This window comes from Coffea arabica, chromosome 5c (assembly GCF_036785885.1).
Source record: "Coffea arabica cultivar ET-39 chromosome 5c, Coffea Arabica ET-39 HiFi, whole genome shotgun sequence".
NCBI lineage: Eukaryota > Viridiplantae > Streptophyta > Magnoliopsida > Gentianales > Rubiaceae > Coffea > Coffea arabica.
In genome coordinates this window covers 38,843,482-38,855,822 of record NC_092319.1, presented here as the reverse complement: position 1 = coordinate 38,855,822, position 12,341 = coordinate 38,843,482, and the positions used below count along the sequence as shown (strand labels likewise).

The 12,341-nt window shown below is 34.0% G+C and overlaps 1 protein-coding gene across 2 annotated transcripts; it reads left to right on the top strand.

Annotated features, from left to right (window-relative positions):
- Positions 1-5,915: 5,915 nt before the first annotated feature.
- On the top strand, positions 5,916-11,600 carry LOC113688105 (probable beta-1,3-galactosyltransferase 2). Of its 2 annotated transcripts, none has more exons than XM_027205769.2 (11): positions 5,916-6,392; positions 7,097-7,193; positions 7,290-7,363; positions 7,474-7,685; positions 7,806-7,869; positions 8,632-8,704; positions 8,804-8,924; positions 9,767-9,854; positions 9,945-10,070; positions 10,174-10,283; positions 11,152-11,600. In XM_027205769.2, the coding sequence occupies exons 1-11, from the start codon at positions 6,277-6,279 to the stop codon at positions 11,298-11,300; spliced, it is 1,230 nt and encodes a 409-aa protein (XP_027061570.2). In that variant the 5' UTR covers positions 5,916-6,276; the 3' UTR covers positions 11,301-11,600. The 2 variants fall into 2 exon arrangements, with proteins under 2 accessions (XP_027061570.2, XP_027061571.2); XM_027205770.2 differs by having other exon boundaries at positions 5,961-6,392; positions 7,296-7,363.
- The last annotated feature ends 741 nt before the right edge of the window (positions 11,601-12,341 follow it).

Below are 12,341 nucleotides of genomic sequence, written 5' to 3'. Positions count from 1 at the left end.
AATATATTTCGCGAATAAATTATGGACTTTGTCTTGGTGGTTTATACAGAAAAGTATAGTATTGTTCTTGAAATTGTTTTGAGGCATTTTGTTCTTTGAAATGTTAACCAGCTGAGATCTTATTATTGATGCATGTTAACACAATACATATATTCCCAAAGGTCATTTCTTGCACGATATATGTGCTTCTTTTGTGTAGAATCACATGCAAACCAGACCTATATCAATAATCCAACCTGAATCCACATTAAATTGTCTGTCTTCTTAAGTAAAAGAATTGAAATGCAGAATCTAGCATGCTGTACGTTAGTGCCCTTGAGATTAGAGATCTGACTTCCAATAAAACAATAATATTTTTCTTAATTAATCCGAACTTAAACATCCCTTTTGGAATCTTATCGATCAAGAATTTTTCGAAAATCGGGTAAAATTCAACTTCATTAATAGCAATCACCAAAAAATGGTGAATTTAAACAATTGATGAGAGTAAAAAATTAAAATGTGTTTGTCGACCTCTGATTACTGTTCCCATCCTCAACCGACCAATAGCGTCAGCTTCGCTGCCCAAGTTTATCCACTTAATTTTATAATGTAACTGTAAACCGTATGGAGTATTTGTTAATGAAAGTTCAAGGTTTTGTTTGATGTATATTAAGAAACTAATGGTACATTATTGGCTTATTGCTTAGATTAAGGAGATAAATCCAAGATGCATGTTCTCTAGGGTTTTACTTCCAATAAGATTATAGTGGTAAACTGAGTTCCTTAAGCTTTGAATTAATAAAATAAAGATTTGAGAGTTGCTTGCATCAATGCCGGAAGCATCTAAACAAACAGAAAAGTGTGATATGCTAATTTGCATTTCGGATTTGAACTGCCTGGTGGCTCGGTGTTGCTTTTAATTTTTTTTTTTGTACAAGAACGACATTGATGTATTTCAAAGAAATTCTCTAGCTCTGCCATGCATGTTCTCCTATAGAAGAATTTGCTAATGAGTATTGATTATTGGTCAGAAATGGTTGGGAGATACAATCAAGTTAGCTTGAAAAAAAAATTAAATTTACTACTATGATGAACTTATAAAAGTAACCAAGTACCTTAATAGAAATGGTTGGGAGATACAACGTTAATCTTTCTCAAAAAGTAATCAAGCGCCTTGATTCATTTGGATCGAGGGATTTGATGAAAATTTTGAAATTCACCCAAATTACTCTAATTATTTTGATTATTTAAAAGATTTTTAAATTTATAATTCACCAATTACCAAAATGCATTTTAAATGCCATAATAATTTATAATTTATAAATTCAAATACATTCTAAATAATCTAAATAATTAGAAGGATTCGAGAGGATTTCAAACCCTTGTCAAATCTCTCATTCCAAACGAAGCTCTAGAATTTTAATTCTAACATTGATTGCCTTATGAATAATTTGGAGTATTTGACAGTCCAATATATGGAAATTGTTTCTCAAAGGAAAGTTTTACTCAACTAATATCACATGCATTACCAAAATATTCTTCTCCTAATGGTCTCATAATATCTCAAGAAAATGATTGCACATAAAAGTCCTGCATCCAGCTACAGCCTACTTTCACATCGCTTGTCTTCCACTAAAAAAACCAAGGAAATTTTGTCACAATAATTGCCAACAAAAAATAAAATAAACAATGAAAAAGAAGAAAGGGATGTGTCGAGTTTTGAGTTGAACAAATGAGTTGAACAAATGATGGTCATTTGTTCAACTCAAAAGAAAGATTAGACACACGTATATGGGAATTTGTTCAACTCAAAAGTCTTGATTCAAATTTCTATTCTCTTCACCGCTTTTTAAATTCCATTAATTGTTTCTCGCTGCAAAAAAAAATTAAAAAAAAAAAAGAAAGAGAAAAAGGAAAAGACCATGAGTGATCAGGATCACAACATTGTGGGACGTGTCAGATGTGAGCTCGTGAGGTGGGGCCCCAAGCTCGTACAGAAATCTCCAGCATCCACGTGAGAAAGAATGGACGGTGTCAGTTGACCGACGGATAAAGCAAAGGTGGCTTCACAATGAATCAAAGCCACAAGTTACAAATTCACACATTTCCAAAGGCTTCAGAAACATCACGTGCCCTTCAAAAGTTTTTAGCTCGGCCCAGTTGGAATGTCACGTGCCGTCAATCATTTGTTGCTCAATTGGGTCCGGGCCCAAAATTCTTCTTTATTTAATCTTTAGACTCTTCCTTTTTTTTTTTTTTTTATACCCCCTCTCCTTTTGAAGATCTTATTTCATTTTCATCTTTTTGACTGGATTTTCCAGTTTTTTAGATGCTTGTTGTCTAGGAAAGAATGAGACAGGATAGTAAATTTCTATTCCATTTGCTTTTAATGATTGTAGAGGTTCAAATAGTCTATTTGGATTGAAGATTATTTGAGAAGTTTCTTTTATGATTCATTTCGATTAAGAGATTTGACGAATAATTTGAAAGTATCTCAAATCGCTCTAGGTTACTTGGATTAATTGGTAAGTATTTAGAGTTATAATCTATGAATTATTTAATTTTAATTAAGCATTAAAATAATTAGTGGATTATAAATCCAATTACCTCCTACGTAATTAAAACAATCTTGATATATTTGAGAGAATTTCAAATTTTTTGTTAAATCCTTCAATTAAAATACAGTCTATATTATATTACTTGGAAAATAATATAAAAATAATGTGCTTAGGAAATAATTAAAAAAAATCATTCTCAACATAAAAGACCAAATACGTGCCCATATAATCGTGTCAATGGATGTCATTGTCTGAATTTGGTATGAGTACAAATATTACGTTATAGCATTTTCTCAAATATGATGTATGTCAAGTTTTTGAAATTATTTGACTGCGATTAGAAAATGTGCTTGGAGAATATGCAAAATAATTTTTTGAAAAAGTGTCTCAATCTTGGGATCTTAGGTTTAAGTTTCTTCAATGCACTCAAAAAACACACCCAATAGTTTTTTTTTTTTTTTTAAGAATTAAAAAAATCACAATAGATGAATAATATATACATATGCTGTACGAGAAGAAGTTGTCCAAGGTCAAAAGAGAATAATGTTTATTATATTCTATAATAAACAAGAAAACAGCGAATTTGTGCTGGTGATTACTTCCTAGGACACGTTATAGCCTCCCCAGTACGATATAAGGCCAGTTCCAAAAGTGGAATGATAACTCAAAATTTGTATATAACCCCACCTAGTCGTCGAGATTAATTCGCCTAATCATGGGCTAATTATAGTTATACACATATGTTTTCTTTTTCCTGAAATTAAGGTGAAGTCATAAGCAGACCAGCAAAGCAGTCAACAAAACTTTGTGTCCAAAGGGATTAATTACATCAAGTCAACTGAATTTGTTGAATAAACTATTTCTTGACCAAACCCTCGTAGGATAAACCAGGTCTTTCTTTATCAATCCAAGAAGGCAAAGGAAGTAAAATATATCACAGAACATGGTCAACTAGCTACACCGTTGACTCACTAACTAGTGTAATCCTCTACGGTTAAACTAAACATTAAACTAATTAACAGCTATTATTTACATATAATATCCAGCAATATGGTTCAAGAATTCAGGTCATGTTAATGGAATTAGGAAATGCTCTTTTTCACCTTTCCAGATGCAATAAGGATTTACAATATCTAGTCTCTAAAACGTATAGAAATTACATAAGTTTTATTTTTTTAACCTCCTGCCATCTCTACATCCTTTTTATCCTCAACTGTCAAGTTCAAGATTAGGATTCGAACCCTAAATTTGAGAGCGGAAAGAACTCTAAAAGCCATTTCCTAACTACATAATATATATATATATGTAAATATACGGAGATGTAAATTACTATACACTACATATATACATATGAAATTAGCAAGTCATTTTCACAATTACATGCACGTCTCCCAACAAGGACTACGCAGTCAACCTTCCCATTCCTATTTAATAGTTTACCACATATTTTTAATTGTAAGACGTATATGTGGGTCTATTAATAAATTCTTGTGCTTCTTTAGCCGAGGACAAAGACTTACATATCCAATTGGCAAGTCAGGGAAAAGGAAAAGGGGGGAAAAAAAAAAAGAAAACAGAAATACAAAGGCAGCTTCATTGAATGTGATGCTCTCATGCTAGCTTTATGACTTCAGTTAACAACCTCAATCTTCATAAGAATAAACTTTTTTCACGGTTAAATAAGGGTTAAGTTTTTATAAATTGACAGTGTAGTGATTGCTGCTAGGAATAAAAAAAAAAAAAAAACTCACAAAAGCAATATGCAGGATGAACCATTGAGTATTTTTTTTCTTTTTATTCACTTGTAAATGTGTTCATGAATGTACGTATGTATGTATGTATATACGTGTATATGTAAATGTTAGTAGGTTTTAGGCCTCCATCCAATTGAAAAAAGTTGAGATACAAAACAAATAAAAAAAAGGAAATTTCAGTGTTGATTTTTAACAAAATTTGGAAATGTTGAGGGATGTTATGCTTTCAAAATTCTAGAAAATCCTAGAATAATAAATTTGGCGATATCCTTGTAATCTAATAAAATAGTGCATAATAATAAGTGTGTGTGGATAGTAAATTATTTGAGATAATTTTATAAAAAAAATACTGTATCACTTTTTTGATGTGATGTATGTGAGATAAAAAGTTGATTGAAAAATATGTTGATAATACAAGTAAATCAGTATGTAAATAAAGTGTGAATAATGTACATTCCATACACATATGTTAATATCAAAGACTCCTAGTAGGTCTCATTAAATGTCACTGACTATTATTGATACACCTACGATTTGGTACTGTGCGTACATAAAGTCAATTGATGAGTTGAGAATACATCAATAAACAAGAACCAATCTACCGCGATCACTGGAGGGGTAGTAGAGAGGATAATATATGAATTTGAGAGGCTATATGATATAAGTGGAAATATTTATTCCAATTTTTTATGGGTAATTCCCCAAAAAAAAATTAAAAATCATGAGTATAATCACTGAGATTGGCGCAATAATTAAGAGAAGGCTCTTCGAATTTTTTCCAATTTTAATTTCAGAGTTCGAATATTGTGATTAGTAGTTAGTGAGGGAAGGGACAGGAGGATTAGAAAAAAAAAAAAAAAAAAAAGAGAATCTAGTTCCTCGCACCAAAAGAAAAAAAAAGAGAAGATAAACAAAAGAATCAAATTCATCTGTTTCATCTAATAAAATATTCTCATTTTACTATATAGTCTTTTTTTTTCAATATTTAATAGCAGCTGGACCTAGAAACTCCCTAGAAACTCTAATTCTTTTTTTTTTTTTTTGAAAAAAGATAGAATTATAACAAACATTCTCAAGAACTTTGGATTTCTATTAAGGTTGATTTTCTAGAAATTGAAAATCACAAATCTAGAACATATTCATTTAATGAATTCTTATTCTGGCTTTGAAAACGTAAGATTGGAAATTAACCATAACTAATTTTGTAAAATCATAATTAAAAAGTCGGTTTCGAGCAAAAAAAAAAAAAGAAGAAAACGATAATAGTTGAGATAATATTAAATAAGAGTTAGACTAGCCACCCATTATATGGGACAAATAAATTTTGAAGCTCTTTTCTCAATTTGACAACAGTGTCTAATGATTTCTTTGATTTATTATTAAAGAATACGATTTAGTTTTCTTTTTTCTTCATGAAGAAGACAGGACGGGATAATGAAAGCTGCCCATAAATTCACATTCAAGAAGATGAGAGGCATTTATGCAATAGTAAAAGCAGTTAAAGGACTATTTTAATAGGGAAGGTTCGGAAAGTGACTGTTTGGTAAAATTGGAAAATTATAGAAACGAGCAGTTAGGAAGTCTTCTCTCACTTCTGTTCCAAGTGCCTTCCCTGCAAAGTGTGCTACAAAGGCACTGTTAAAAGGGAGAGATAAAGAGAGAGAGAGAGAGAGAGAGAGAGAGAGGAGGAGAGATAATAACAAAGCAAAAGATAAAAGAAAGATGGCAACAAATTAGAAGTGCAAACAAGGCATCCTTTTCCAGCATTTAATAGTTTGCAGGCTCTGTTTTTTTCAGAATTTCCTGAGTTAGTACTGGTTTCTGGAGCTGACCTTCTTGTTAGAAACTCTGATTGAATTCTGAGCATTAGGGGGAATTTTGATTCTGGGCTCTTTTGTTTTGGTTCGTTTGTCGCATTTGGCAGATGGGTTTCTGGTGAAATTCCATTTGGTTGAGTGAGACGTGAGAGAATTGTATAGGAAATGTCTTTCAAGAGCAGGGGAGGAGAGCAGCAACCATCGAGAAGTGTTATATCTCAAAAATGGACTATTTTTCTTTGTATTGGTAGTTTCTGTGTTGGAATGCTTTTCACTAATAGGTAAAATTGGAATCTTTTTTCGCAAATACAAATCTTCTGTCGGTTTCTTGAATTTTGCAGAGTTACGATTTTTTCTTGATGTCGGTTTTTAGTTGTTGTGGACTATCCAGTTCTTTAGATTGCATTTTGGGTATTTGATAAAATTTGCAGCTTGTTTGGATACAATTCGTTGCTCTTTCGAGGAAATTCGCGCGTGTTTCAGTATTTTCTTGATGATTGAACCGTACCATTTCATGGTGATATGTATTTCTCAATAAGTTGGGAGGTATTATAAGTTCTGAGTCATTTTGGTGTTTGAATTCAATGATAGAGGCTGAATTGAGTGGATTGTCGATTGGTATTTCGCAATCTCAGGAATTATAATCTCTTGTCTTGTGTTTTGCGTCTTGTTATGTTTTTGACTCATGCATAATGGCTTGAATTTGTTTATTTGTTGGCCGGGGTAGATTTTAGATCTGAACTGGGGAATTTTCTTTTAAATGCCTTTATCTCTAACAAAATCTTCATCTAATGTATTTTATACTTCCCTATCTAAGTTTTCATGTTTCATGCCGACTTCTCTTTCTTCATCTTGACTTCTTTTTATCTGTGTCTATATTGCATACTTCTGTTTGTTTTTCAGTTTTGGCGTAACTTTTGCGTGTTTGCACATTTCCAGTATTGATATGTGATAATTTTACAATATTGAACATCATTGTGGACAGAATGTGGGCGGTGCCTGAATCAAAGGGTATCACAAGAAGTGCAGGAGTAGAAGCAGAGAGCCTAAACTTAGTTTCAGATGGTTGTAATCCTAAATTTGTGAGTACAATCTGTTCTTGATGGTACTGTGTCCCTTACTGCTGAATTTATTCTGATATTTTTTTCTTGATTATATTATGATGTTTGTGCTTCCAGTTGCAGCATAAGTATGTAAAAAGGGATTCTAAGGACATTTTGGGAGAAGCCTCCAAAACTCAGCAAGCCATGCAGTGGGTTCTCTTCCCTTTTTCTTTTCGGCTAAAATGTCTTATTTTCCTGGTGCACCTCATTTGACATTGATTTCTTCAAATTGATCTTTCTTCTTATTTCTATGTTGTAGGACATTGGACAAGACAATTTCAAATTTGGAGATGAAGTTAGCTGCTGCTAAGGCAGCTCAAGAGTCGATTCTCAGCGGATCTCCAATATCTGAAGACATGGAGAAGACTGGATCGTCTGGCAGAAGAAAATATTTTATGGTTGTGGGAATAAATACTGCATTTAGCAGCCGAAAAAGAAGGGACTCTGTTCGTGCAACATGGATGCCCCAAGGTTTGTGCGTGCTTTCTGCTTCCCTTTTCACCTCCCAGAGATCTAGGACAATTTTCTGTTAGTCCAACTTATTTCTCTGAACTGGTACTGGATAAAGTAATGCTTCAAATTGTAAAATAGGTGAAAAAAGAAGGAAAATGGAAGAAGAGAAAGGAGTCATCATTCGCTTTGTTATTGGTCACAGGTGATTTCTACATTCTTTAGACGTTTCAGTTATCATACTTGTTACTTCAGCATGTTTATGAACGCGTTTGTTTGAGTTCATCATATTGCACCTGTTCTGTGCCAAGACTTCTTTACATTGAAACAACTTCTTTAAATATTATTAGCTCAATATAAAGACCATCTCCAAAAATGGAAATGCACAGAAATAGTTACATTCTCCAATTGATCCAGAGGATGTAGTAGAAGGATTCTGTCCTTCAAAACTTCTCGTGTTTGAGGTTCAGAGCAAGTATAATCTGACTAACTTCCAAAATGCCAAAATTAATATGATTCTGATTTTTTTCTTTTAGCTTTGCATCAAATTCTCTCCTTCAATGTCCTTAAATTGGAAAAAGCCAAGATCTGCTGAGAGCTTTCTCACATTGGATTTGTCACACTGATGTAGAAAAGGCCCCGTTTTTGGTAATTCTTTGGTTGGAATGGGGGGAAGATCATACTCTTATGTATTCCAAGCAAAAATCTGAATCGCTGCACTGCTAATTTTAACTGTATGTGTGAAAGCTTTGTATCCTTTTTAGTTCCAGAAGATCATGTAAGCAGGCATGCTTGAGTTGAGTAGATAGAGCATTGGTTGATATTTTCTTTCTGATTTTGGATCATACGCTTAAATTACTCTCTAGGATTTCTTGTGCTTCATCTTCTTGATGCAGGTCTATAACTGGTATTCCTTTTCTATCTCTGTCTTTTTATCTTATTTGATTTCTCTACTTTGACAATGCAGTGCCACGTTAGGAGGAATACTGGACAGAGCTATTGAAGCTGAGAACAAGAAGCATGGAGATTTCATGAGGCTGGTAATGGTTCTTATGCTCATCTTGCTGAAAATGTTGCAACAGACTGCTTCTGTCCCTTGTACAGACTAGATCATATTTTCATTTCTGCCACCTGAGCAGGATCATGTTGAGGGATACCTTGAATTATCTGCAAAGACAAAGTCTTACTTTGCTACTGCTGTTACTATGTGGGATGCAGAGTACTATGTCAAAGTTGACGATGATGTGCATGTAAATATAGGTACATGAGGGCTTATAAGATTCTTACTTTTCCTATATGAACTGCAGCATTTTCAGATTTAATTTGTTTCTTGCATGTTTTGAATTTACTCTATGCTTTATTTGGTAGGGTTTAAGATGATCCCTGTAGGAGAATAGTTTTCTGTAGAAATGTTTTAGAGCAATTCTACTTCTCTTTATTTTATTTGATTAATATTTTAGAGTTGATACCCTCCCTTGAAAGGTCTGTTGCACACCAATACTACTTCACTGCCTTTTGCACCACAAATTCCAGTGAGCAACTTTTACCTACCACTTTCATCACTGCTATTGCCGTCACTACATCCACAGCTATGTCATTGGTCATAGCTGCTACAAAATGACACTGCAGTGAAAATAGCAGTGGTGAAGACAGTAATCCGGTGGTTTTAAACATGTGCCATTGTTGGTTCTTGGTGATACAGATGTGAATTAATGGTTGTAGAGATGAGTAACAACTTACCTTTGGTGGCTGGGGATTGGAACTAATGCAGACAATCAATGGGTTGAAAAAGTATGTTTGAATGCCAGTTCAGATGTTCATTCATATGGGCTCTATGGTGTTTTAAAAATGAGCTATGCCCCTGAAATTTGATGGTCATTCTTAGACTGGACAATGATTATGAGAAAGATAATCTCTAAAGTAATCAGGGCATAATCTTTTAAGCAATGGGTCATTTTTCATGTAAACAGGATATTAGGTGTGAGCACATCCCAGTGAAACTACGCCAGTTGTATTATAGCTTCATACAAATTCTAGAATCTCCTTATCCATTATGTTTGTTGACATGATCTAATCTTTTTTTTTTCTTGAAATTGTTGCAGCAACACTTGGTGATACTTTAGCAAGGCATAGGAAGAAACCAAGGATATATATTGGTTGCATGAAATCTGGACCAGTACTTGCTCAGAAGTATGTATAAAATCGCATCCATGTTGATGTGTGTTGAATATTGAGAAGTAGCTTTAGCATCTAACATTCTACTTGGACTAAATTGAACAGGGGAGTAAGATATCATGAACCAGAATATTGGAAATTTGGGGAGGCAGGAAACAAGTACTTCCGTCATGCTACAGGACAATTATATGCCATTTCAAAAGATTTGGCTACTTATATTTCTGTCAACCAGTTAAGTGTTCTTGTGAAAAGTAGCCTTGCGATTAATTGAGGCTTTTTGCGATTTTCACTTTCCTGAGGAAAGTTTTGATCATTATCTGCATGATGTATACAGGCATGTACTGCACAAGTATGCTAATGAGGATGTGTCTTTGGGATCTTGGTTTATTGGGCTTGATGTGCTGCATATTGATGATCGCAGATTATGCTGTGGAACTCCGCCTGGTAAGCAGCTTCTTCTGCATAGTTTTCCAGTATTCATATATTCCTTGTTTAAAAATTATGCAGAACTTACCATACAGATGCTAAGTCTGATCAACCAAGCAGTGTGACATTTTACATGAGTTCAAGCACCATAGAATTTGATACGTCAGACTCTCTTAGATCTAGACAATATGTCGAACACTAAGTATTGTTTTCCAGAAGGATTCCTTTTCAGCTTTCATTTATATATATGAGTACGGGTGTATATGAAGCAGGCAAATTGACATTACCATCATCATATGACTAAAATTGCCACCTTTAGAACAACTTCTGGAACACTTAGTTGATAGCACAGCCATAATAAATATAATTATCAGCATTGCACTTCAATATGAATCAAATTGGAAATCTTCTGGTTGAAGTTTCATAGTAAGATGGGATCTCAAGGGTAACATTATGAGCTTAGCTTTTCTGAGATGTTGACAGGCACTTCTTTGTTCAGTTATGCTAGAAATCACATGTCCACGCACAGATTTTTGTTATGTGGGTTCCGGAAACTGCATTATTCCTGCTTGCCACTTATGAATTGGGGACAGATTTATGTAATAGTGATACGTTGAGCTGGATCTGGGCAACAAACTTTTTTTTTCCGTCTTTCACATGGGGGTCCAAGTGATAATTGATACCTTAAAACAATCTTGGATGTGGGATTCAGTCACATAGAGAGGAAAAATTTTGTTACACTTCTACTGCCGAGGACTTTATGCATGGCCACTTTGTTCATCCCTAGTATTCTGTTTTACATTATCATCAATTAATGATGGTCCTACTTTCATGATATCCCTCTTCTGACCAGAGTTTTCCTTTCGTTGATAACTTGTTCCTATAGATTGTGAATGGAAGGCACAAGCTGGCAATATCTGTGTAGCTTCATTTGACTGGACCTGCAGTGGGATCTGCCGGTCTGTAGATCGGATCAAGGAGGTTCATCGGCGCTGTGGGGAAGGTGAAAATGCTATTTGGACTGCTGCTTTTTAAGAATTACCAGCCATTTCTTCCAATCTCAGGAAGTAAAAGGAACGTGAACTAGGTGCTAGTTTTCTGTGTCATGCAAGAGGATACAGGGTATAGAATGTTATATACACAGTGGGAAGAGAGAGAGAGGGACAGAGAGCCTAGCCCTTCTCCATTTTAGTAGAGAAGGTGGCTGCCAAAGCAGTCGATAGCGGGAAAATGGCTTTCACTTCACCTTTTTTTTACTGCTCAAAAAATGCTAAATTGTAAGACATAGTATGTGTAGATAAAAAGTTAATAAATGCAAGCTTTTTTGTGCTCTTACTTTCCCTTTTTCTTAGATTTATTACTGTTTCTTTACCTTTTGCAAGTAACTTGATGATGATGGCAATTTTTTTTCTTCTTTACTAGTTACTGCAATTTTTTGTATGCTTTGCCCTGTTGCCTCATATGACTTTCTGATATCATGTATCAGCAGAAGTTCTTGTTTATGGGAAATGGATGGATTTACAGCAAAATCTATCAATTGGATTTGTAAGAAAATCTAGCCCATTTGCCCCCACCATAGCTGGTGAATTCTTGACTGAGCTTTCCTTAAATAAAGTTAAATTGAAAATTTTCATTCCAATCTTTTGGTGTTTGAAACCTAATACAATTTGTCATCACTCCAAGTCAAGAAATAAACAGAAAAATGGTTATACAAAACAAATTTGAAAGTAAATTCTGCCTGCCTTGCAGTCCTGATGCTCAGAAAATCCAAAGCAAATTCAATATCCATGCCTGCACCACATTCTTAAAGTCTATGATCCCTTCTTTCCTTTGCATATTCCATTTATGCAGCCTATGGATGATGTGCTTCATTCCCTGCAGTTACAGTATCAATTTGTTGTAGAAATTAAGCTACTCTGAAAATGACAATCTGTGATATCTCTGCAGTTATGAGCAAGGATTTGCACTAGAACGCGGTATCCTAACTTGTAGACCTTCTTGAAGACCTTGTACACTTTTTCACAAGCACATGAAAATGTTACTGAAAAATCTAGATAACAACACGCATAATTGAAT